Source organism: Centrocercus urophasianus, unplaced genomic scaffold (genome assembly GCF_019232065.1).
Source record: "Centrocercus urophasianus isolate 14NV4802_14NV808 unplaced genomic scaffold, USGS_Curo_1.0 seq_12, whole genome shotgun sequence".
NCBI classification, from domain to species: Eukaryota; Metazoa; Chordata; class Aves; order Galliformes; family Phasianidae; genus Centrocercus; species Centrocercus urophasianus.
The window spans coordinates 1,951,238-1,974,319 of record NW_024884364.1 but is presented as its reverse complement, the minus strand read 5'-3'; the positions used below and the strand labels follow the sequence as shown (position 1 = coordinate 1,974,319).

Genomic DNA, 23,082 nt, shown 5'->3' with positions numbered 1-23,082 from the left:
CAATAATTGGTAGGAAGGCAAATAGCTATTAATTAAGAAAAAGAATATTGAAGTTAGTGGGAAAAAAAAGGTAGCTGCATTTTTTGTGGGCACATACCTGCATAATGTTAACTATTCACGCAGAAGACCAGTTATATTAAGGTATATATTTAAATTAAATAAACATACAGCATTTTTTTGCATTTGTCTAGATTTGTGGTGCTGTAAAACAGCTAGGTCATATGCGTTTTACAATTCACTGAAACTACGTGAGAAGCTACGTTAATTAATAATTAGTAAATTAATAATTTAAAAGAGGCAAAATCATCGAGGTTAATACATGCTTCCATTAAGGTTGTCAATGCAATAAGACTCCAGTCTGAGGCATCTGCATTCCTAATTTACGTGATCACATACTAGTTTCCCAAAGTGCTCCCGCATCCTTCATTGTGTAAGACAAACCTTTTCTTACGATGAGCCAGAGCTGTGTGGCTATAACCTTTCTGGAAGATGCTACGAAGAGTGGTAGTGTTCAGTTTCTCATAAAATTATCATCTCTAACATGCCTGGCTCGCTTATCTCCCCCATGAAGATGGAAAGAAAAAAGGGTTTTTCCTGATTTCTTAAGAAAATTCATATTTTTCTATTTGGAAATACTGAGTCAGTGCATAAAACAAAGGGAATAAATATTAAAAGAAAAGAAAACCCAAAACCTGACATTAATGAGGTCAAAACCATCAGCAGGGAATCAAGGATAAGTAGCAAGTAAAATATCTGATCCTCTGTGACCTCGACAGAAAGTTGCCTATTTCCCTTTCTGCTAACATAACAATTCAGTGAGTTTCTTGCTTGCAGCACATCCTCATCCTAGCTCTTGTGACCCAGGCTAGTTTTGTTGATAGTGGTTAAAATCGGACAGAGAAATCTCTCAAAGACCTGTCTGCACACTGCCTCAAAACCACTGTATGTAACCCCTGACACCCACCTGTGCACGCTGTCCTAGGAGGTTCTTCACAGGCTGTTCATTTCTGTTAGTTACATTTTTCTCTGTCCTCTCAATGCTTTTCCCTCAGCTTAGCTTGCTTTTTCCTAATCCCAGATGCAAGCTTCATTCAATCTAATTTTATTCTGACTCTTTCTCCCTGTCAGTGCTGAATCATAAGTTCCAGTTCTACATACTCTCCAGATAGTCACCTCCCCCCTCAGTAACCTACTCCTCTCCCATAGCCATTTAAATCAGGATAGGCTCCTTGGATTGCCTATGAAAAGAGGCACTGGCAAGATGAAGCACAAGATTCCCTTGTCCATTCTTCAGTGCAGAGGAGACAGACATAGAAAGTAAGCCTAGAGTTTGTGAAGAACTTGGATGGGTTCTTGTACAGCCGTGGTCTGCATGAACACAAACAATAGAACAAATCTGCAGAGGCTTCAGCAGCTACATTCCTTTATTAATATATTGAGCCAACAGGAACCTTAAGTTTCACAGTGAGCAATGATGCAGTGTCACAGAATCACTACATACTTCCAAGACAGTAAAGAAAGATTTTTGGTGATGTCTCCTCCTTCTCCTCTCCCTAAACACAGCAGTGCCCTGAATGTTTAAAAAAAAAAAAAAAAAAAAAAACAACCCTAAAAAATAATGGCATTCATCATGGCCTGATGATGGCCTCAAAATCAGCACTGTGCTCTGACCTGAAGCCCTTATATGACAGTAGCAAATTACAGAAGCAAGAAAATCTAAATCTATTTTGTTGTACATATAGCAAAGTGATTGCAAGTGATTTTTTCTCATTTCACAGAGTAGGCATCTCAAATGAGTTACTCTGTGCACTAACACAGTGTTTCGTGGATTTGTTACCTCAGCTACTCAAGAAAATTAAGGACCTAGAAGTTTATCCAGCCCACCAAATTCCCTTAATTCCCTTAATTAAGGGAAAGCCTTAATTCCCTCTTTGTCTGAAATCATAGATCGGACTTGTGGATGGACCAGTGGATGACTTCAAGAGGACACTACCAGAGACAGATCAAAACAGTCCAAAGCCATTTCTGCTGACTGCAAATGTGGCCTACAAAACCAGAGGGTTTTGCCTTTCTAAAAGTAAGAGGAGCCTGCATCCGCCAGGACACACAGCTGTGCTTGAGCCACAGATGCACTGATGCATGCAGAAAGCTAAATCCAATGCTCTATGTCCCACCTGCAATCTCAGTAGAGAACAAATGGCCCAATAAGAGGTGAGGTATGCTACAGAAACAGTGGCATGGCTGATGCCACGTTACAGCCTCACCTCTGTAGCAAGGTCATGGAATCTCATAATCCTCCACGTACGACCTCATTTTTTACAGAAAAGGGGTGAGAAGGGAGGGGAAGAACAGGAAAAGGGGAAGAGATACATGGATGTTTAAAGATGATGTTTAAGACACAAACATATGGCTATCTTTCCCTGTTATAGTTTCCCACTTGTGGGTACATAAAAACTAACAAGCCAGAAGTTTTGTCCGTGTTTTATTGTTTCCATGACCTCTTTGGATCTTTCTTGTATTCATCACTTTTAAACTAATTTGTGGATTATCCTCGGCAGCAGGATAGAGAAAAGAGGTTATAACTCCAGAAGAAGTATTAAATCTATAGGATTATTTAATTTTATCAAACATGGCAGAAAGTTTGCTTATGGAGTGGACTCACTCAGGAGTGATGCCAGCAGGCCTGTCTCTCTGATCTGGCCCTGCACTTTCATATCGACAGATACTGCAGCCCATTCCCTGTCAAATACAACCAGGGGAATGGTAAGAGTCAGTATGTGCACAGAGACTTCATTAACTTGGGAAATGAGTTTGAAACCCATACATTTGCACAATTAAACAGATGGATATTGTCAGTTCTTGGGCTTTATAAAAAGTTTGGCTAACAGCGACCAGTTAGGGTGAACATGACGTCCTTTCTATAAACTCAAAGAGGCTCTCTACAAGGGTTTCTAACCCCCTGCTGACCACCCTGCCCTACTCTCCCCACTCTGCACTGCCTGTAAGGGATTTGTGGAAGCCAGAGTTGAAACCTCCCCTTCTTCCACACTACTGCACTGATTACTCTTTATTCCCATTTTTCTCACTTTCTTGTCAGCCTTGGGCCCCTGTCAAGGTGTCTTCTGAACACCTCTGAGGCTGAAGATTTCCCAGGCCAAGTACCCCTTTCCATGATGAACAGCCCTTCAGTCTAATTGAAATTTCTCATGTGACAGTGTGAAACCGTGGCTTCTCACTGTTTCACTGTGGACATCTGAAGGGAAGCTTAGCGTTCCTAGTGCCCCTAAGACATTGTCTGTCACCTCAGGTGCAAGGCATTTGCTTTTCTGAGCTTTGTGAGGTTTCTGTTAAACCATTACTTTATTATTTTCATTCCTTAACTGTGCTAACTTCTGCATTCTGACTTCTGCTGCACTGCTGGTCATACAGGGAAACTTGCCCTCTTTCAAGACAGCAGTTTTTTCAACCTATTTTTCTCTCTAATTTTGCCACTCTGGGGCAGAAAAAAGCATGAGGGGAAAAAAAAAAAAAAGCAAGCCAACAATACATCATTTACTGTGAAACTGTGGTGAAATGGATAAAGACAAATGATTATTCCCCTCCACATGGCACTGATAAAGCTGTGTCTGGTCCACTGTGCCCGCTGTGTGTTCTCCAGCAAAAGAGAGACGGGAGCAAACTCACCGGAGTCCAGTGGATAACCAGTAGTGAGGAACCATTTTTTAGCCAGGAAAAAGGCAACAGGGGGTAAGATCTTTATCCCGGCTTTCTGAGTCAATGAGGCCTATGTGAGCACATTGCCAGATCTGACACAGAGCGGGATCTAACTGCTGCTACTGGCAGAAGGCTGGCTATCATGGGGATGGAACCGTAGCCAGGCTCTTCCCCGGGACAAGAAGCAATGGGCGAAACGTGCAACAGATACAATTCGGAGCATGATCAGGAGAAATCTTCCCCACGAGCGGGTCTGTGCCTGTGCTGCCAGCTCGTTTCGGGCAGGACTGAAGTGACACATGAAAAGGGAGCACAAGTAAGAGGATCAGTTCCGCTGCACCCGAACCCGTCGCCGAGGAGGACGATTCCAGTTGTACCCAGAGGGCTCCCGTAGCACGAGTTAACTACAAGCTGTGCGGCAGAGCCACCTGGTGACCGCACGGAGCAGGGTGCCGCAGGGACGGAGCGTGCCACGGCGCTCGGTGGGGAAAGCGACCCCCTCGGGGGCACGGCAGCTGAGCTAAGCTCCGGAAGCCACTGCGGAAGCTCAGCGAAGCGCTCGGTCCCCGCCCGGCGGGGCGCCGATGCCCCACAGCCCGTCGCCCCGCGGCCCTGCCCGGTTCCGCTCTAACGACCGCTAGCGCCACGCACCTCTTGCCCGCGAGTAACCCCTGCCCAACCACATCCCCTACCCCTCCCTGCCCGGCTCTCTCCTGTCCCGACACAGCCAATGGGAAAGGCGAACTCCGCCTCGCCGGCGCGGCCCCGCCCCCGCCTCTCGGATCGAACCCCGCCCCCTGAAGCGCTTTCTCCAATCATTGGCTAGCGGGGACACCTCGCGGCACCGCCCACTCGCGGGGTAACCTTTGCCTTACTGAGCGCAGAGCCCCGCCCCTCTGCCAAAGGCAGTCCAATCGGAGGCGCCGAGTGGGCGTGGCCGGCGCAGCGCAGCCAATGGGCGCGGAGAGGGACGAGAGCGGTGCGGGGGCCGCGGTGTTGGTGCCGCTGCTGGGTTCCAGGAGCAACCGGCCGGCGGGGCCGGCGGAGAAGATGGCGGTGGCGGGGTCCGGCTGGAGCTTGGCCCGGGTGGCGGAGGCCCTGGGCTCGTCGGAGCAGGCGCTGCGCCTCATCGTGTCCATCCTGATGGGTAAGGGCGGGCGGGGCCGAGGGCTCCGGCCCCGGGCACGGACCCCCCCAATCAGCGGGGCCTCTGCGGGCAGAGGGCGGGCGGCGGGTCTACACGTGTCCGGGTGCTGGGCGACGCGTGTCCGGGCGCGGGGCCAAGGGGGAGAGCCCGGCACCGGGACCTGTGGATCCGGATAGCGAGGGACGGGCGACCTGCACAGTGCGGGGTGGGCGCGATGGAGATTCCTGAGCGCTGCTGGGTGCAGAACTTTGTTGGCGGAGTTGTCGCCGTAGAACAGGGTATCCCGAGCTGGGAGGGGCACGCTGTGAACCCGAGAGCACCTCCCGTCTCCACTCAGCGCTCAAACCCCGTGTCCGATGTCCGATGCTCCTTCAACTCCGGCAGCTTGGGGCTGTGCCTGCTGCCCTGGGCAGCCTGTCCCAGACATGTGCCCCAAGACACGTGCGTGGTGCTGCAGTACATTAGGTCTCGCAGGAGAGAGGGACCAGAGAGGTTCATGCTAGGGAACCACAGGTGCACGGAGCTTACAGCATGGCTGGGCTTTGCAAGGTCCTCTGTGTCCATCTGTGCCACACTTCACTCAAGCAGGGACACTCAGAGTAGGGTGCCTGAGACACGGCCCTGTCCAAGCACCTTTTGGCCTAGGGACCATATTTGTGTCTACAGCAGCAATGGGAGCGTGCAGGAGTGGCTTGTGTGTACTACCAGGTAGGGTGAGTGAAGCCTGCTGTCTAAGTGGCTAGAAAAACTGGCATGTTGTCCTGTGCTCCACCTGCAGTATTGCAAAACACATGCTTCTTATGCTTATCTGAACATATTAAGTTAAAAATCATGGGTAAAATGGTCGAGGCAAGGCTTGAGTCAGGATATGGCTAATATCTGTGGGGATATGTGTCAGAGCTCCCAAAAAATCCATTCAAGTGTGTTTTTACAGCCTGCTGATAGAAATCTCTGGGGATACCTCTGAAACTTTAAGTTCTGGGGGGAGGAGGGAGAAGAAAAAAAAAAAGGATGGTGTAATCATCAAGAAAGGAAATAAAAGCTTTTCTCTGAACCTGAAAGTGTATATGAGGAGGTATGGGAGCTAATGTGTGAGATGTCTGAAAAACAGCTTTCTCTAACTGAAAGTGCATTTTTTGAAAGAGAGATAGGAAAAGTTGTATCACTTAGTAACTGCAGGCTAGACCAGACTTACTCATGCTTGATTTCATCTGCAATAAGATCAAACTGAACCAAAACATTTTTCTCATCAAATGTAGATACAGGACATTGAACTCTCAGAAGCTGCTGAACTGTATAAAAAAGAAGGAAAAGTAAGTAATAGGAAACACATACAGGACGTGCAGATAGGTCAGTGTGAATTAATGAGCTCCACAGCTTTTCCCACATGTCTCTCTGAGACTTTAATTATAAGCTGATTCAATTTACTTTCCTGGCAGAAACCTAAACCAGAAAAAGCAGAAAGGCTACTACTGGGCGAGTCAACTGAAGTAAGCAAGGGACTTGTCCAACAAGAACTGATTTAGGAGCAGTGTTGGAAAGTGTATGTGGAGGCGAACACATACTGTAGAGCAATGCATTTGCAGAGCATGCGTTGAACAGTTCTTAGAGCTTCTTACTTTTGGAAGCAACAAACTAGAACATGACATTGGAGGGCACTGTTTCCTGCTTGGTAACCTATGGGTGCATAAAATCCCTTATTAGTTTGAAATGAACAGCAGCTGATTTGCCATCTTAATGGTAAGAAGAGATGCCCACTGCTGTCAGTAGATTAATTGAGCCCAAAACTTGTGAGTATAACTATAGCTGTTTGATGCTCAGTTGCATGAAGTCTCAGAGAGTTTTTTAAATTTGTATTAAAGGTCTTGGGATCAGGAGCTGGGAGCCTGCTTGTGTCCTTTTTCCCTGCATCCCCAAAATGTGCAGCTCTAGCCTCTTGTTTTGGTATACATTTCCCTGACCTTTCTCCTTACGTCAGTGTCTCTTAATTGCATTCAGGAGAAGACATAACTTCAGACAGGAAGCTTAAGGGCATGCAAAACAGCCTTGCCTACAGTTCGGTCCTCATGCAAGTCGTGTGGGCAGTCAGGCTGAGAGGACTGGCTCCAGCTTTCCTGCTTAATGGATAGGTAGTAAAGCATTATAGGATTGCATTAAAAGTAAGTGCCAGGCACCACTCTACAGCAACAGGAGAGTGAGAACAGTTTCTGAACCTGACACTGACATTAAAAGAAATGCTCATTTCATTGCAGCTTAGCTTACAGTCCTCTTATTGTTACTGATGGCTTTCAGCCTTTGGTAAGGAAACTGTTGTTGATGACCACATCATAGGATGGCGTGGGGCAAAAACGAAAGGCATTTTGAAAAGCTGGAAATTGCGTTAGGGTAAGCAAAGTGTTGCTTTTTCTTGACTTCCTCCATTTCAGGTGTTTGCAGGGATTCAGGAAGAAAATTGTTTTTATTGCCTGCAGCTAGTACTGCTGAGTTATACCAGAACAAGACAATGAGGATGAAGTATGATTTTTGTTTTCTAAGCATGGATTAAAGAGTTGTTGCTCTTTTCTCCTCCAGTGATGCAGTTCACCATCTAGGTTATGCAGTTCTACTGCAATGACTGTCTCCAGGGTTTCACTGTTCTTGAGATTACCAGAAACTGACAAAAAACAGCCTTCTGAAAAACGGGAAGAATTGCAAAGGACTTTGCAACTTCTTATTTTAATTTCTTGAGAAAGCTGCATTGTCTTTGAAAAAATATTCTGAACCAACTCTCTCCATTCAGAGTAAGAATATTCACTTAAGCATGATCTGAAATAAGCAAAAGGTGTCATTTAAGACTGTTAACAGTCTGTCATTGTTAGGAGAAAAAAAAAAAAGGTAAAGATAGGATGAAACGATGGGGAGGAAGGAAGAGTAACCAAGAACAAAAATTTGAGTAATCCTAAAGAGGACACATTTCCTCAGCAAACTAACAGAGACTGTAAGAACATGTTTCTGAGTAAGCAATGGGGATTTTTGTCACTCCACAGTATTTTAATCAGTGATGCTGTAAAGCAGGATGTAAAGAATAAAACGTGAGCGGAGTCCATTATTCAAACTGTACAGGATTGAAAACAAACTTCAGAGTTCGCATGTGAGAATTTATACACACAAACTTTGAAGAAATTTGGCTGCAATTAGACAATATTATAAACAGTATTACTTTGAAGTGTAGTTCTAGCAGGCCCTATAATTTAAAAAAATGTGGTGTGATTCAGTGGTATGAATTTGCCTTCCAAGAGATGTATTCCACCTTGTTCTTCGCTAGGTGCAGGGCCCAGTCAGCCTTCACTGAGCACAGTGTTTTACCTGGAGAAGTCCTGTCTTCAAATCAGCATGGAAGACACTGGTGTTCTTAGCACCATGCTTACAGAGTTCTGGTTGCTGAAGTAAGCAGGCTGAGCCAGTGCTGCACTCACTTTGTGCAGGAGGAAGGGAGGGAGCACCTCCAACTATGGGAAGAGAGAAGAGGTTGTCCTTTTGTCTTTGAAGGGAGACTGGCTTCTTTCCTGCTGTCACTGTTCAGCCAGGAGCCAGGAGGCCTTGACACTGTCTATTTAAGGCTTTAGGTTGGCCTTACTTCTTATGTGGCTAGCAGTTAAGTCGAGCGTGATCCCCAAGAATTGGATGTGCTGATCTGGCCATGCTGCCACATTGTCTTGCAAAGCTACCTGGCACTGCCTCGTGTGGAGGTGGGGGCAGTGTGCTTTTTACAGCCCTGAGCCAAAACTGACCTACTGATCTACCCAGACCTGCCAGGAACACTACTGGGAAGTGTGCCCTGTTCTACAGACATAGCAGTGACGTGCGGGAGTTATGCTTTTCCTGTAAGTCCTAGAAATCATCTGCTTTGAAATAATCTGCAAATGAGTATTCTTTCCTCAACTTCCACCTCTCACCAATGGTTTGCAGGCATTTTCTTTGAATTTTCTTCAGCCCATCTATGTGGACAGATCACCTGTTGGAGTGTATTTTCAGTTCCGTGTCATCTGACAGGAATGCTGCTCACATGCTTTGAGGTGGTGCAAACTGAAGCACTATTAGTGGATGTCTAAAAGTACACTCCTGTGTTGAATTAAAATTCTCACACATGTGCGCCGATTCTTAAAGCTGTGCAATTCTTGTGCTATTATAGGCAGAAAAAGAGAACACCTTTGAAGTCAAAACACTAGGTAGGGCTTACATTTTAACACATCTGTTTTTCCCATTGCCCCTTTCCTTTTAGTTTTAGTGCTCTTACAAGAACACAGAGGCAATTGATCTTCTGGATTTTAATAAAGGTAGAGTTAACCGATCAGCAACAGGAAAGGGAGAAGAAGCATGAAGATGAAATGGAGCATGAAAAAGCATATAGAAAAGGAGAAACAAAAGGAGCAAAGACTTAAAAATAAGAGAAGGCTTCTGGTGTTCTTATTTGCAGTTTCATCTCTGGAAAAAGACACTTTTGTCACACATTCTAGGATATGTTGAATTTAACAAGGCCGGTTTTGCTTGGAATTAGCCCTCCTGCCTAATCCAGCCTCTTAATCGTTTACATTTTTGTTCAGTTAGATTCTTGTGTTTGTGTACAACCTTGATGTTGTGCAGCAATCCGCTACCCTCCCAAATGCCTGTGGCAAAGAAGCTGTTCCATTTTAACTCCAGGGTTCTCTTAATCAGAGATTGTCCTCTTGTTCCCATAAATTCTTCCATATTTTTATCATCAGAGGCATGTCTCAGCCGATTTGTCACTTTTACATCAATTGCTAATTCCTTGCTATAAAAAGTATTTTCTAGAGGCAAAAAATCAACGGTGCGTGCAGGCAGCTTTTCAGTTTGATGGTGTGCAGAAGAGGAGAGTTACCTTGGATCAGCAGGTCGCCTTCTGTTTTCTCCAGGAGCATTACAACCGCTTTCCTGTCTCAGTCAGCTCTGTCTGAAAGAGCTGCAAAAGATGAATTTGGCAGACTGGGAGCTGATAGACGTGGTCTCATCAGCACCGAGGAGCAGGGCCTCTGTTCCTGTTGTTTCTGAACGGTGAAAGGAAAGCTGCGTGGTGTCCTGAATCCAACCTATCTAAATATGACAGCAGGTTTTCCAGATGGCAACACTAATTTCTGTGTAACTGCTTTCCTGCCTTTCCTGTGCTAATTCATACTCTTTCAAGGACTCCGTGGTGGGGTGGGAGTGCTGCCACTGTTATCGGTCAGAACAACTAATTACTTAATAGATGGGAGTGCTCCATAGCAGACAGGCTGCAGCATAATGTCCACTGATAGTCAGTATCTACTGCCATGTGGGGGTTAAAGTTTATATCTGTAGTGTGGAATTGGCCCAATTGTAAAACTGAGAAAATGATCTGTGTGCAGGAAAGCTGTAAGGAAACTGTAGCCCACAGCAGGAGCAACTTGTTCTGGTTATCAGAAGAATGTGCTGACACTGAGACTTTTGACCAGGAGCAGCACCTGTGTAGTGCAAGAGTGGGCCTTAAATGGCTAGCTTTCTTCAAACAGATATGCTGTGTGTATTACTAAGCCCTCCATCTGAGAGGGCTTTTAATGTAATTTTATTTTTTTAATTAGAGCAGTGTTACCCAAACCATTATATGATTTCCTGTGTGGGGTTAAAAAAAATAAGCATGGAATGTGACACAGGACTGCTTAAAGAGCAGGAACACTGGTTGGGGGTGAGAGAAAATGGACGAAATTTCACATCTTTACAGTTTGGAGACAGATGCACTAGAGTGTTCAGGCACAAATTAATTCTGTCCACAGAAATTGATGGAAACTTTTTTTTTTTTTAATTAAAAATTGAAAAATTGAGGCGAGATTGCACTGATTTTTGAGAAAATGTTTTAAAACTGAAACTGTTGATGAGCAGCAATAAATTGTACTTTGCCTGTATTTCTAATCTTATTTTTCTCGTCCTTTTTCAAAAGGGGAAAAGATTTTTCCATTTGAAACTCAAGTATTTTAACTTTCAAAATGAGCCAACAGTAATACTTCTTAGGTTTTTTTTTTTTACCACTTTTGGTTTTACAGAGCTGTGGGCAGTTGTTAACAGGTTTATTAAACTTGAATAGTATCCGTTTCACAGGAAAATTGAAATGAGAAAAAATAGTATCTGTCTATATGTTTCTGAGCTTGAGGCTGATAGGCAATGCCTTATTTTTTAATCATGTGAATTGTTTTAATTCTTTGAATTACTCTTGTATCTGAGAGCCTGTGTTCTGAATTCAGTCTGACAATTACTTCTTTCCTCCTCTGCTGACTTTCAGGGATGGTAAAGGAAGATGCTGCTGACTTGGGCTGAAGGACAAATGCTGTGGTGGATGCAATAGGTTTGGAAGAACCGGACAGAAGTAGAGCAGAAAGGGAAAGGAAGGTTTGAGTAAGGCGTTTTGTATGAGAATTGGGAACTGCTCTTGCAAAAGGGAGAGCAAGGCTGAATGAGCATCCACGAGCAAGGTTGCTAGGGTCTGTGGGCAATGAGTTGTGGAATGTGGACACTGGACAATCATTGAGCATGAGAAAGAGTCTGCAAAGTGGAAACTGGTGCAGGACACAGAATGAGGAAAGAACAGTAATAAGGAGGAAGGGCAGAATGAGAGATGGCAAGAAGCTGAGGAAATGGGGGAAAAGCAGTTGAGTTTCTAGACGAAAGAGGTACACAGCTGGACTTAGTAGAGCATGCAGCATTCCGGGATCTACAAGGTAGCCCAAGTCCCAGACTTTGTAATTCCTTCACAAGGGACGTGGGGGAGAAGGGAAAGGCCAGAAAATGCTTCCAGTCTTCTCAGCTGTTAGCACTGACTGCAGCACGTGTACCTGATATAACAGTACAGTTTGTCATTTCCTCTCACAGTGTTTAGATTTGGCTTTACTTATTGGAAAGCTTCCATCCATCAAACACTGCTCAACAGAATGTGCATTTCATTACCCTATTATTGCAGCATATAAAACGTGACTACTTACTGCTACTTTTACTCCCTTAGTTCAGGTAGCAAACATCTATCTACTGCTACAAGCTTCAGCTGGGCTAATAAGTAGCGTGGGCACCAGCACTGTGGTTATTTTTCTGGATTTTTTTGTTGGGGTAGATTTGTTTGCTTTGATTTTAATCAGGCTAAGAGAACACAAATTTGCAAAGTAAAGCATTTGTACATATGTCTGACAGACATTTCATAGCCAGATATAAAGTTGCTTTTACTATCCCAGTTCAACTTCCTTATGCATACACCTTTAGAAACACCATTTGCGTGAACAGACTTCTGATCCTTGTAAGATGGACAAAACGTACTATGTCAATATGTATTAAAACACATTTATTGTCTCGTAAGTGGCAGTGTTTATTGTATGCTTCATGACCCTCACCTGAACCCTTAAGACAACAATTTAATTTACTCTTGGGAGATTGTATGGCCCATCTCACTGTACTACTGAAGTGCTTCACAAATACTTCTCACTAGAGCCACAGATAATAATCTGGAGTCATTCCTAAACTGGAACACGTTCTAAACTATAGGAAATGCAAGGAAAAACCTCCTTCCACTTATCTTAGCTACCTAATAGGAAATGCTTCTTACTTTAACTTTTCAAAATACTGCATGTGTAGTCTCAGTGGACTTTAGTTACAGTTTTTGTATACACAGTACTTAACAAATCAAATGCAAATCTAAAGTAAGAGTCAGAAAAGAAATTATGTATGACGGGAGGTCACCTGGGGAGCACTGGGATTAAACATCACAAAATCACTGAATCATAGAATGGGTTGGGTTGGTAAGGACCTGAAAGCCCATCCAGTTCCTGACAAGGGCAGGATTTCCACCCGCTAGTTCAGGCTGCCCAGGATCTCATTCATGCTAGCAATGAATGCCCCCAGCGGTGGGACATCCACAAATTCTGGGCAGCCTGTTCCAGCACCTCGCTCCTCTCAATGAAAAATTTCCCCCTGACATCTAATCTAAATGTCTCCTCTTTTAGTTTATAATGATTCCCCATTGTCCTGTCCCTATTTACTTGTCAAAAAAAGTGGATTTCCCTCCTGCCTGTAAGCTCTCTTTAAGTACTGGAAGGCCACAATGAGGTCTCCCTGGAGCCTTCTTTTCCCCAGGCTGAACAAGTCCAGCTGCCTCAGCCTGTATTCGTAGGAGAGGTGTTCCAGCTCTCTGATATCTTCATTTCCCTCCTCTGGACCCATTCCAAAAATCTCCACGTTTTTCTTGTGCCCCACACCTGGACACAGTACTCCAGATGGATCTACTGGGGGCAAGAAGACAATTGTCTCCCTCACCCTGCCAGCCACCCCTCTTTGATGAAGTCCAGAGTACTGTTAGCCTTTCAGGCTGCGAGTATATGCTGCTGGTTCATGTTGTTTTTCGTCTACCCTTAAGTTATTCTTGGTGGAGCTGCTCTCAAGGAGTTCTTTTCCCACTTAATACACACATCTGGAATTTCCCTGACCTAAGTGCAGTACCTTGTTGAATCTCATTAGGTTAACCTTTTGAGTTTGTTTAGGTTCCTTTTGATGGTATCCCTTCCTTCTGTCGTATCAACAGCACCACTCAGCTTAGTGTCTCTGCAAACTTGCTGAAGGTGCACTCAATCCCATCGTTTATGTCTATGATAAAGAGTACTGGTCCCAAGACAAACCCCTGGGGGACATCACTTGTCACCAGCCTCCACCTGGACATAGAGCCATTGACCATAAGGTTACTCAGCATCATATAAGAGGTCACTGAGGGGGAGCAGGGACTGAATTTTGAGATCAGTGCAATGGTGTAAACCATTTATAAAATTTATCTTCCCTTCCCTTGTAATATTCGCCGTATTTGTCACAGAATTTGGAGGAGTGAGAGAGTAGTCCACCAAAGTCTGATACATGTATTTCAGCAATGTCCCTCCTCTTGTAGTGTATAAGGCCAGAAACTCCACTAAGTCATCTAGCATTTATCCCCTTAGATGGAAATACAGTATCAGCAATTATACCATGGCCTGTATTGGTGATGTATCTACATCAAGTGCATATTCCTAGTAAAGTGTTCAATAAAGCTATAATCTGGACCATTAGAAATGCTGCTGCTTGCTTACACTAATTTACAACTCTTCCATCTTTTCCCCCTCTATTCAGGATATCCTTTTGCCTTGTTCCAGCGCTATTTCCTCTTCCAGAAGGAGACCTACCTCATTCATCTCTACAATGTGTTCACAGGACTCTCAATTGCTTACTTCAATTTTGGTAAGATGAGCTTTGGAAGAGAGCTACTAGGCCCTATTGCTGCAGTTTGGGAGGACCTGTAGTGGGAAAATCTCATTTTTGCTTCATCTCTCTCTCTCTACAGGGATGCAGTTCTTTCATTCACTGCTATGTGTTCTAATACAGTTTCTCATCCTGAGACTTATGGGTCGCACAGTCACTGCCATCTTCACCACGTTTGTCTTTCAGATGGTAAAATTCCCTTTCTTACTGCATCACAGAATCATAGAATCATAGTATGGGATGGGTTAAAAAAGAACCTCAAACATCATTCAGCCCCCCTGCTGTGTGCAGGTCGCCAACCACCAGACCAGGCTGCCCAGAGCCACATCCAGCCTGGCCTTGAATGCCTCCAGGGATGGGGAGATCCACAACCTCCTTGGGCAGCCTGTTCCAGTGTGTCACCACCCTCTGTGTGAAAAACTTCCTCCTAAGGAAGTTTTATGTCAGTTTGCATCAGTTTGTAGAAAGAGCTTTCTGTTCATTTTTGCAGTTCTCAGTAGCAAATATAGGTGGAAAAATGAAAACAGATCAAAAACTGCTGGAGGTTTGCTTTAAATAACCCAAATAATTATTTCTTTCAGACGTACCTTATGGCTGGCTATTACTTCACAGCCACAGAGCACTATGACATCAAGTGGACAATGCCACATTGTGTCTTGACTCTCAAGTTAATTGGTAAGCGATGCTACCTTGTTATATTTTGCATTCTGTAAGCCATGCCTCAGGGAAGAGGACTGCTTGCTTAGCCCAAATAGTCCATCATAAATCTTCAAATGATTGTTTCTCATCTCCAGGCTTGGCCATTGATTACTATGATGGAGGAAAAGATCTGGTGAGTAGAACACAGATACGCTTCCCTTCCTCTTGTTTGCTATTCCAGTGATCTAGAAGACACAAAATCAGGTTCAAAGGATGTAAGTTAGTAAGCTGCATTCATTGTTTGGCAAAAGCCAGATCTGAGAGAGGATTATCTGTGAATATCTGAGAGCACTGAATTCCAGAGTGGAAAAAAGTAATTTGGGACAGAAACTGTAGCAATTACAGAGGGGCAAAAGTTGCTTCAGCACTGAATTGTGTCAAAATATTATTCTGCCCCCTTCCAAATTCCTCACCATCTGCTTTCCCCAAATCTGTTGCTTTAGATTCCCCATCTCCAATGCTCTGTGTCTTGTGAGTAGTATTCCCTTAATGTGGAAACCATCAGCACTGGATCTCAGTTCCCATCTTCCTTTCTTTTGTTGAGTCATGTCATATCTTCTTGGATTTTTGCCATTTGTTCTGGCCCTGTTATTAGAGAAGATTACATAGTGACAGAAGTCACACAGCACAGTGTGTGGAAGAGGACAGAACACTTATTACAGTCTCTTAATACTACTTCAGGTGTCTTTGTTTCTCACCTCCTGTACAGGCCCTGATCCAGCGTTCAGTGTCCATGCAGTCATCACAAACTGCAAGAAAAAAAATGTTCATCTGAAATCTCTTAAGCAGAAGTTTCAAGTATTTGAAGACATTAAATTCTTGCATCAAGAAGTAGGAACTGTAGGACAGCATGGTCTGGGTACATACTGTTGCAGTCAGGGATTGGTAATGGTCAGATACAGAGCTTTTACTGTGCATCTGTGCTGGCAGGGATGCATGTTCACAGATTTCTTCCTTGTTTTGAGCTTTTTTGGGAGTATAGATCTATGCAGCTGGTCTCAGCTGTTAGATCTTGTTGCTATTTGGAGGGACTGGAGATTGTGATAGCAATGAGGAGAGGAATGAACATGAAGTACTAAGTTAAAAGTTCCCTGTATGTGGAGAGTAAGAGCTTAGACCATAAAGGAGATGCACTGAAACATAACATCCAGAGCTAAGTATGACAATCCTTAGGATGATGTTAATCCCATCCCTTTGGTGCAGGAGTTCCTGACCCCTGAGCAGCGTCGATTTGCTGTCCGGGGAGTTCCTACCTTGCTGGAGGTCTCAGGATTCTCCTATTTCTATGGTGCCTTCATGGTGGGGCCTCAGTTCTCCATGACAGACTATCAGAAACTGGCAAAGGGTGAGATGACTGACGTTCAAGGCCAGAGACCCAATAGGTAATGAGATCCACTTAGCTCCTTGCTTTCCTAAGATCCCAGAATGCTGAATCCTCCACGCATTCCCTGCAGCAGAGTGTGTTCTTACCTGGACACTGAAATACTGTGACTAAAAGTGATTTATAAGAGAAGGCAGCCATTCAGAGGGTGCTCATAAACTCTGCATAATTTCCTAGCATTGTTCAGGGGCCAAAACGTTAACATTTGACTTGTTTAGTACAGACTCAATTCTGACCTGGAATACGGTCAGCATCCCAGCTTCCAAGTAGAGGCATCTGCTGCAGTGGAATGTGGTAACCCCCTGTCACCGTCTCCCCAAACTCCTCATTTCCACTTCTGTTTTTAAACAGGGCTTTTCCTTGACCTTCATATTTTTCTTTCTCAGTTTTGTGCCTGCTCTCAAGCGCCTGAGTTTGGGTCTCTTATTTCTAGTGACCTATACCTTGTCAAGCCCATACATCTCTGATGAATACCTCATCTCAGATGATTACATGGTATGTATATATTTGACAGTTCTGATATGTGCAAGAATTCTACTTCTCTGGAGGGCACTGGATCTACAGGAGTAGAGGAAGGCCATTGTACTTTTTAGGTTTGCCTCAATTCAAAAAGAAGATAAGTCAGCAACTAGTGCTATGCCTTTTACTAATGGAGAATTCATCTTGGATAGTACAGCTGTTTTTGGAATCCTAATGTGTATTTTGTTACTTTTTAGTAACTGTTTAACCATCACACAAAGAACTCTGCCGTAGTAGTTTCCAAGGCTTTTTAAAATTTGAAGATGGAGGTTCATTGTGTAGACTCTATTAGGTGAGCTATCCTTGAGTACAGGCTAGCTTTGAAAGAAAAACTTGATCTGCTTCTCTCAACAGTGTATTTTGTGTAGAGGGATGCAGCAGCAGATTCTCCAGGTTGACTCATTTGAATTAAAAATTTACAGGGTCTTTGGGGTTCTTTGAAAACTCCTAACAAGCAATTCCAATCTGCAGATTATAGAATTACAGTATCCTCAGAGTTGGAAGGGACCATTAAAGATCATCTAGTCCAACTCCCCTGCAAGGAACAGGGACATCAGTCCCTGTTCATTCTTTCTGTACCAGTGTGAATAAATGAGGGTATCAATTCCCACAGTGATTATGCTAATTCCAGACTACGTGTGTCGGTACAGTCAAATATCACCAAGGGAAGTAAAAAGGTGTATGGATTCATATAACCCTGTAGCCTGCTAGTCCAGTTTATTTAGTGTCGCAACATACTGATTAGATTAATATGAAAGACAGTAATGAGATCTCAACTATCCACCTTTTATATAGCCAGAACTCATTCATTTTCATGTTTAATTTGCTCTATCTCTGCAGGAGAAGCCTTTCTGGTTCCGCTGTGGTTACATACTGGTCTGGGGCAAAATTATACTCTACAAATACGTAACTTGCTGGCTTGTTACGGTGAGTCAGAAGTATTTCTAGAAACAAGACAAATGAACAAAGTTAGCACCTCTGAAGTTACAAAGTATGCTTTTGGTTGGACTTAGCACTAAACTGAAGAAATTCAAGTATCTGGGTATCAATGCAGATCAGTGTAGTTTGCTCTAAGTAAAGCAAGGGTTAACTAATCAAAAAGAGAAGATTTTAACCCATTTTCTCCATCTGCAGTGGTACTGTCCACACATTTCTGAGCACAGAATCAGAATGTCCCCAGCTCTGCCTTTCAGGAAAAAAAAAAAGAAAAAAAAGTGATGTATTTTTATTATCCTTCCTCTGTCTTTTTCTGTAGGAAGGTGTCTGCATCCTTGTTGGTCTAGGGTACAATGGGACTGACCAGAGTGGAAAACCTATGTGGGATGCCTGTGCCAATATGAAGGTCTGGCTGTATGAGACAACACCTTTGTTCACAGGGACCATTGCTTCTTTCAACACCAACACCAATGCTTGGGTGGCCCGGTGAGCAGGAAAAATTTCTACTTCTGTAATGTCAGTAGTACCTATGTCAACAGAACCAAGATCATAAGTTGAGAAGGGAGTACTCAGCATCTGCTAGTTCTCAGTTCTCACCCTACTCCTATTTGAAACAGCTTACTGAGTTGGGTAGATCTTTGAATCCAACTTAAAAAGGCAGTTCTTTGTTAAGAGGCAAGAAGTTGAAAATGGCAAAAGCTGGAGGGGGGGGCTAGAATGGAACTACAGTGGGCTCTCTAGCCTTCTTGGTCAAACAGTTGCAGAACAGGTGAAACAGTTGCCAAACTGATCTAGTGGCTGATGCAGTTTGGCAGCTGTTTCCTGCTTCTTGATGCCTCCTATGCAATGACACAGCTTTTTGGTTCAGATCTTGCTGGACCACAACTGAATTGTCAAATATCCTCATTTCTGTGAGTGTTGTCAGAAGAACCACCTATACCCACTAGCTGGCATTTAAGATAAAGACTGAAGTGTAAGTTGCCCCCAGTTTCTGAGGGCAACTACTGTCTAGCTGTTTCTGTTACCACAGGGAAACGTGAAGACACGGTCCCCTGGGCCTTAGATCTCTGACATGGAGAGAGGATAAACAATGTACTAGAAGCACTTTGTTTCTACTCTGCTCTAGCTACATCTTCAAGCGCCTGAAGTTCCTGGGTAACAAACTGCTCTCACAGGCACTGGCCCTGTTCTTCCTGGCTATTTGGCATGGACTACACTCTGGCTACCTGGTGTGCTTTCAAATGGAGCTGCTTATAGTCATCGTTGAAAAACAGGTGCGCCTTGTCAGACTCAGCAGAATGAGGTCACCTGCGTTAACCTTTCCCCTTGAGTCTGGAAACTCCACACTGAAGGGTTTAATAACTGCTCACTTAGAAATTGGTGTTCACAATGGTACTGTTCTGGTCAAAGGTTCAGTAAGTTCCTAGCTTAACACTGGCAAGCCATAGCTTTCTTCCCATCAGCTTTTACAGTACAACTAGCACATGAGCATATTGGAACTGAAGTGCTTGCCAGTTGGGAAGGTTGGAAGACAAGCACGTGAGAATGCCTCTGCTAAATCTCTGATAGTGAAAGAAAAACATTCCATATTTAGCCTTTTCTTTTTTGATTAAAACTTCAAGAATAGGGTACTTAGTTTTTTGTTGCCGGTTACCAAAGTTAATTAACAAAGATGGTCTGGTTGCAGAGCCTACAGACACAACCGTTAAGACATCCAACTGAGAAGAGCTTTATTTTTTCTTTACATTAGGTTATAAACCTTGTTCGGGACAGTCCTACTTTAAGCACTTTGGCCTCCATCACTGCCTTGCAGCCTATTTTCTATGTGCTACAGCAGACTAACCACTGGATGTTTATGGGTTATTCTCTGGTGCCATTTTGCCTTTTCACCTGGGACAAATGGATGAAGGTATTTATTAACCTTAAACACACAGTCTATGCAACCAGTCCCTTTTACCCCTGTTGCCCTCTCATGTGGTCTTAGCTGAAGTCTGCTTGCTGACCCTTAGCCCCTTCTCTTTGCAGGTGTACAAGTCTATTTATTTCCTCGGCCACGTGTTGTTTTTCACGTTATTACTGGTGTTGCCTTATATTCGCAAATTACTTGTGCCACGAAAAGAAAAGCTAAAAAAAGCAGAATAACAGCCAACAGGTAAGGTTGTGCTACTTTCAGGGACACCTCGCAGGAATCCCACACTGGGACGAGGCGGTGAAGTGAAACAGCAGCGTTACAGCCCTGAAACAAGACAACTGAAACAAGTCTAATAGCTCTTTCTTTTTCAGATTGTACCACCCATGCATTGGTAGGAGTTGATTTAACACTCCAGAAGCAAAGCACCACCTGCCAAGTTTGCTGTGTTGAAGTATGACTTTTTTTTTTCCAACGTGAGGAGGGGGAAAAAGAGAAAGCACAGGGTCAAAGACCCAAAAGGAGGGGAATGGAGTTGTCTCCCTCCAGACCCTCCACTTTCTGTATGTTGCCTTATCTCTCTGCCGCCCTCCAGTGGACACTCTCGTCTCTCTGCTGATATCAGATGATTGTAAAACACTCAACACGGGCACTATATTGGAATGGAGCTACCCTCTGACTTTTCTACGTTTGTCATCCAAGATAAAGTTGCTCCTGTTCTTTTTTCATATCTGCTTCAGCTCATTTCCTCCAGGGTGCATCAGTGTGGGAGTCATGAGCTGTCACACACTACAGTGAAAGAGCTGCTGGGCCCAGCTAAGAACTTTGGTTCCACAACAAATTTGGATTTGCTATCAAGGGTGATATCCACGCTGTTCATTTACAAAAAATTAAGTACAAAACACAGTCTTATGAAAAGTTACCTTTAATAGGAGGAAAAAGGGTTGGTGGGGCACCTCCATGTAAAGTTGCATTGCTCCAGGAGCTACAAAGAAGAAACTGAAGCTTTTCCTTTTCAGGAGCCCAAAGCTGCACCAGGTCCACAAAGAACTAAAAAAAGCCTCTCCAGAATCTGGAGTCACTGTATAGCAGTCCATCATGACAGCAGCAGAGACAAGTTCATACTACTCCCCAGGCTTCCTCAAAGGCAGTAGTAATTTTAGCACACGTGAGGGCAGCAGAGAGGGGATAGTTGCTGATAGAGATCATCTTTTCTGTATAGTCCACATTGACCTGGGGGGAGAAAGAAGAGGAAAATACATATCTGACTGTATATCAAGCTGCACACTATCACTTAATCCCATCTACTTTCATCCGTTTCAGAGGCACATCATTGCTCCTATATGACCATGGTTCATCCAAGACTTAGTATTGCCACGTTAAAGCTCCTCAAAGCAATTGATAGCCCTCTCTTCAGTGAAAGGCCCAAGTATCACAGAGCTGGGCAGTTTCTTAACAGGACTATAGCAGAGAAGGGGTTGCAGGAAAAGCTCCCACAGAATAGAGAAGTTTAAAAAACCAACCAAACAAAAAACCTCAAAAATGGCACTAAAACCTACAATCATAAATATATTTACAACTCTTAAGTAAAAAGGCTACATGCACTTACTGAACCGTGGGCAAAAGCTCCCACAACAATAGTTACTGGCTCTGCTGTAGGAACCAGTTCACGCAGATCTGTCACATTTGGAACTGCAAAAGAGGTACCTATCTTCATACAGCCCACAGGTAGATGGTCACTGACTGGATTTTTAATAACCTACAGAAAAAAAAAAAATTAATAGCAGTGCAGAGATAAGAGGCTCTGTCAGATAGACAAGTCCACAATTTATACTGCACTTAAAGCAAATACATTACTGGCTGCAAAGAGGAATCTTGCACCATTACCTGTAAACAGTGAACGACTGCTTACCTTCAACAATTTCTGAGGACCATCAGCTGCTCGAACGCTAAGCTTATGCAGCAACTGAACTGACAAAAGAGAAGAACATTAGTTAAGCAGTCTGTTCTCTTGCTGGAAGAAGCATATTCTCTGCCTGCTGGTGAGAGCTCAACTAGAAAGAACTTCAGAGTTCCCAGCATCTTCTAAAGAAGTTTTAAAAAAAAAAAAAAACAAAAAAAAACACTGATCGGAGAATTATTTTGCCATTAGCATACTCTCATGCAGGCAACTCCCTACTGTACTAGGAAGTATGGTATGTATTCCGAGTATGTGGCTGGGAATTCACAAAAAGAAACTTTCATTTCCCTTCTCTCTCTCTCTTTTTTTTTTTTTTTTTTTTTTTTTTTGAGTCAGTGTAACTTCTTAATTTTTCACAAAACTCTTCTGCTCCTAACCACCACCCTACATAACTCTGTGGCCAGTACAAAGCATGAATCGCTTACCCATAAGACCACAGAATCGATCAAACGTTCTTGGGATCCTGGTCTGAGGATTAACTTCAATTAAAACATTCTTTTGGGTATGGATGTAAACTTGCAGAAGACCAGCCCGATTCAGAGGGCTATCCATAAGCATGAGAAGACTCTGAAACAAGACAGAACAAAAATGTAGTAGAGGAAATTGAAAAGGTGCAAGGGAGGGATCTTGGAAAAGACTACACGACTGCATACGTGACAAGAGACAGAGTGGCCATACAAGTACTCCTGTTATGCCGAGAAACAAGCAATCCCATACATAAATAAATAGAAACACACGTTATTAAGCACAAGTATGGTGGGTGAAGCTAACTTCATTCCCGCCCCAGGGCCATAAGACGATACCCCACACTCCAGGGGCACTTTCCTGCAGCGAGTGCCACACCGGCATGGCCCCACACGCCCTAGGGCAGTCCATGCTGCCAGTACCTAGGCGGTACCTGGTGGGTGATGTCGGGCCGCACCTCTCCGGGGTCCCGGCCGCTCCGCAGCAGCAGCGCCTTATGCTTGTCGCAATTAAGGAGTTCGAACGTCTTCCCCACCTAAGGCCAAAGCACGGACAGTTTGACAACAGAAACCGCGGAGTATCCCCCGGCCCGACCCCCTCCGTCCGCACCTTCACTGTCTCTAGGCTCGCCCCTTCCAGCACCACCAGAAGCCGTCGCTGCCCACGGACGCGCTTAGCCTCTAAGGGAACATCATCCTCCTCCTGCTCCTTCTCCCCACGCGGCCGCCTGGGCGCCGCCATTTTGTCCAAGCCGCACAACGCAGCGTCACCACCGCGAGCGCCGCCAATGGCCGCCGCAGCCGCCCAAGATGGCACCCTTCCCCTCCCTCCCCCTGGGACCACTTCCGGAGCGCGGCGGAAGGCAGCGGCAGCTTCCGGTGTCCTTCCTGGCGGGGCGCGCGGCACGGCGCGGCCATGGCGCAGAGCCTGAAGGACCTGGCGGGGCGGCTGCCGGCTGGGCCGCGTGGCGTCGGCACCGCCCTCAAGTTGCTGCTGGGCGCCGGCGCCCTGGCCTATGGAGTCCGCGAGTCCGTTTTCATCGGTGAGTGCTCCCCGGGCTCGCGCCCCGTTTTTCCGTG

General features: G+C 44.5%; 3 protein-coding genes across 5 annotated transcripts in view; 2 read left to right on the top strand and 1 right to left on the bottom strand.

The window, feature by feature from the left end:
• Positions 1–4,668: 4,668 nt before the first annotated feature.
• LPCAT3 (lysophosphatidylcholine acyltransferase 3) lies at positions 4,669–20,306 on the top strand. The gene is made up of 13 exons (XM_042809744.1): positions 4,669–4,861; positions 14,006–14,113; positions 14,217–14,323; positions 14,716–14,809; positions 14,929–14,966; positions 16,037–16,215; positions 16,601–16,709; positions 17,574–17,660; positions 17,989–18,155; positions 18,796–18,943; positions 19,420–19,578; positions 19,695–19,821; positions 19,953–20,306. The coding sequence occupies exons 1-12, from the start codon at positions 4,669–4,671 to the stop codon at positions 19,809–19,811; spliced, it is 1,506 nt and encodes a 501-aa protein (XP_042665678.1). The 3' UTR covers positions 19,812–19,821; positions 19,953–20,306.
• Positions 14,508–22,801, bottom strand: EMG1 (EMG1 N1-specific pseudouridine methyltransferase). 2 transcript variants are annotated; one of them, XR_006167293.1, is made up of 9 exons: positions 22,613–22,801; positions 22,437–22,538; positions 21,964–22,105; positions 21,491–21,549; positions 21,188–21,337; positions 20,502–20,811; positions 15,532–15,582; positions 15,247–15,418; positions 14,508–15,018 (listed from the first exon to the last, which is right to left on the bottom strand). XR_006167293.1 is itself a non-coding variant. In XM_042809745.1 (6 exons), exons 1-6 carry the CDS (start codon positions 22,742–22,744, stop codon positions 20,698–20,700), a joined length of 699 nt encoding a protein of 232 aa, XP_042665679.1. In that variant the 5' UTR covers positions 22,745–22,801; the 3' UTR covers positions 20,488–20,697. The 2 variants fall into 2 exon arrangements, 1 of the variants encoding a protein (XP_042665679.1); XM_042809745.1 differs by lacking the exons at positions 14,508–15,018; positions 15,247–15,418; positions 15,532–15,582 and having other exon boundaries at positions 20,488–20,811.
• A 114-nt stretch (positions 22,802–22,915) lies between these two features.
• PHB2 (prohibitin 2) overlaps positions 22,916–23,082 on the top strand; it is a 6,110-nt gene continuing 5,943 nt past the window's right edge. For both annotated transcript variants that reach the window (XM_042809695.1, XM_042809696.1), the window contains exon 1: positions 22,916–23,045. In XM_042809695.1, the coding sequence (XP_042665629.1) occupies positions 22,919–23,045 (127 nt within the window). In that variant the 5' untranslated portion in view covers positions 22,916–22,918. The remainder of the gene's footprint in view (positions 23,046–23,082) is intronic.

Coding starts and splice junctions, on each gene's coding strand:
- LPCAT3 (XM_042809744.1), top strand. CDS start 4,669: ATGGGCGCGGAGAGGGACGAGAGCGGTGCGGGGGCCGCGGTGTTGGTG. Junction 14,114..14,216: donor AATTGCTTACTTCAATTTTG/GTAAGATGAGCT, acceptor CTCTCTCTACAG/GGATGCAGTTCTTTCATTCA. Junction 16,216..16,600: donor CAAGGCCAGAGACCCAATAG/GTAATGAGATCC, acceptor TTTCTTTCTCAG/TTTTGTGCCTGCTCTCAAGC.
- EMG1 (XM_042809745.1), bottom strand. CDS start 22,744: ATGGCGGCGCCCAGGCGGCCGCGTGGGGAGAAGGAGCAGGAGGAGGAT. Junction 21,550..21,963: donor TCGATTCTGTGGTCTTATGG/GTAAGCGATTCA, acceptor CTCTTTTGTCAG/TTCAGTTGCTGCATAAGCTT. Junction 21,338..21,490: donor GTCCTCAGAAATTGTTGAAG/GTAAGCAGTCGT, acceptor TTTTTTCTGTAG/GTTATTAAAAATCCAGTCAG.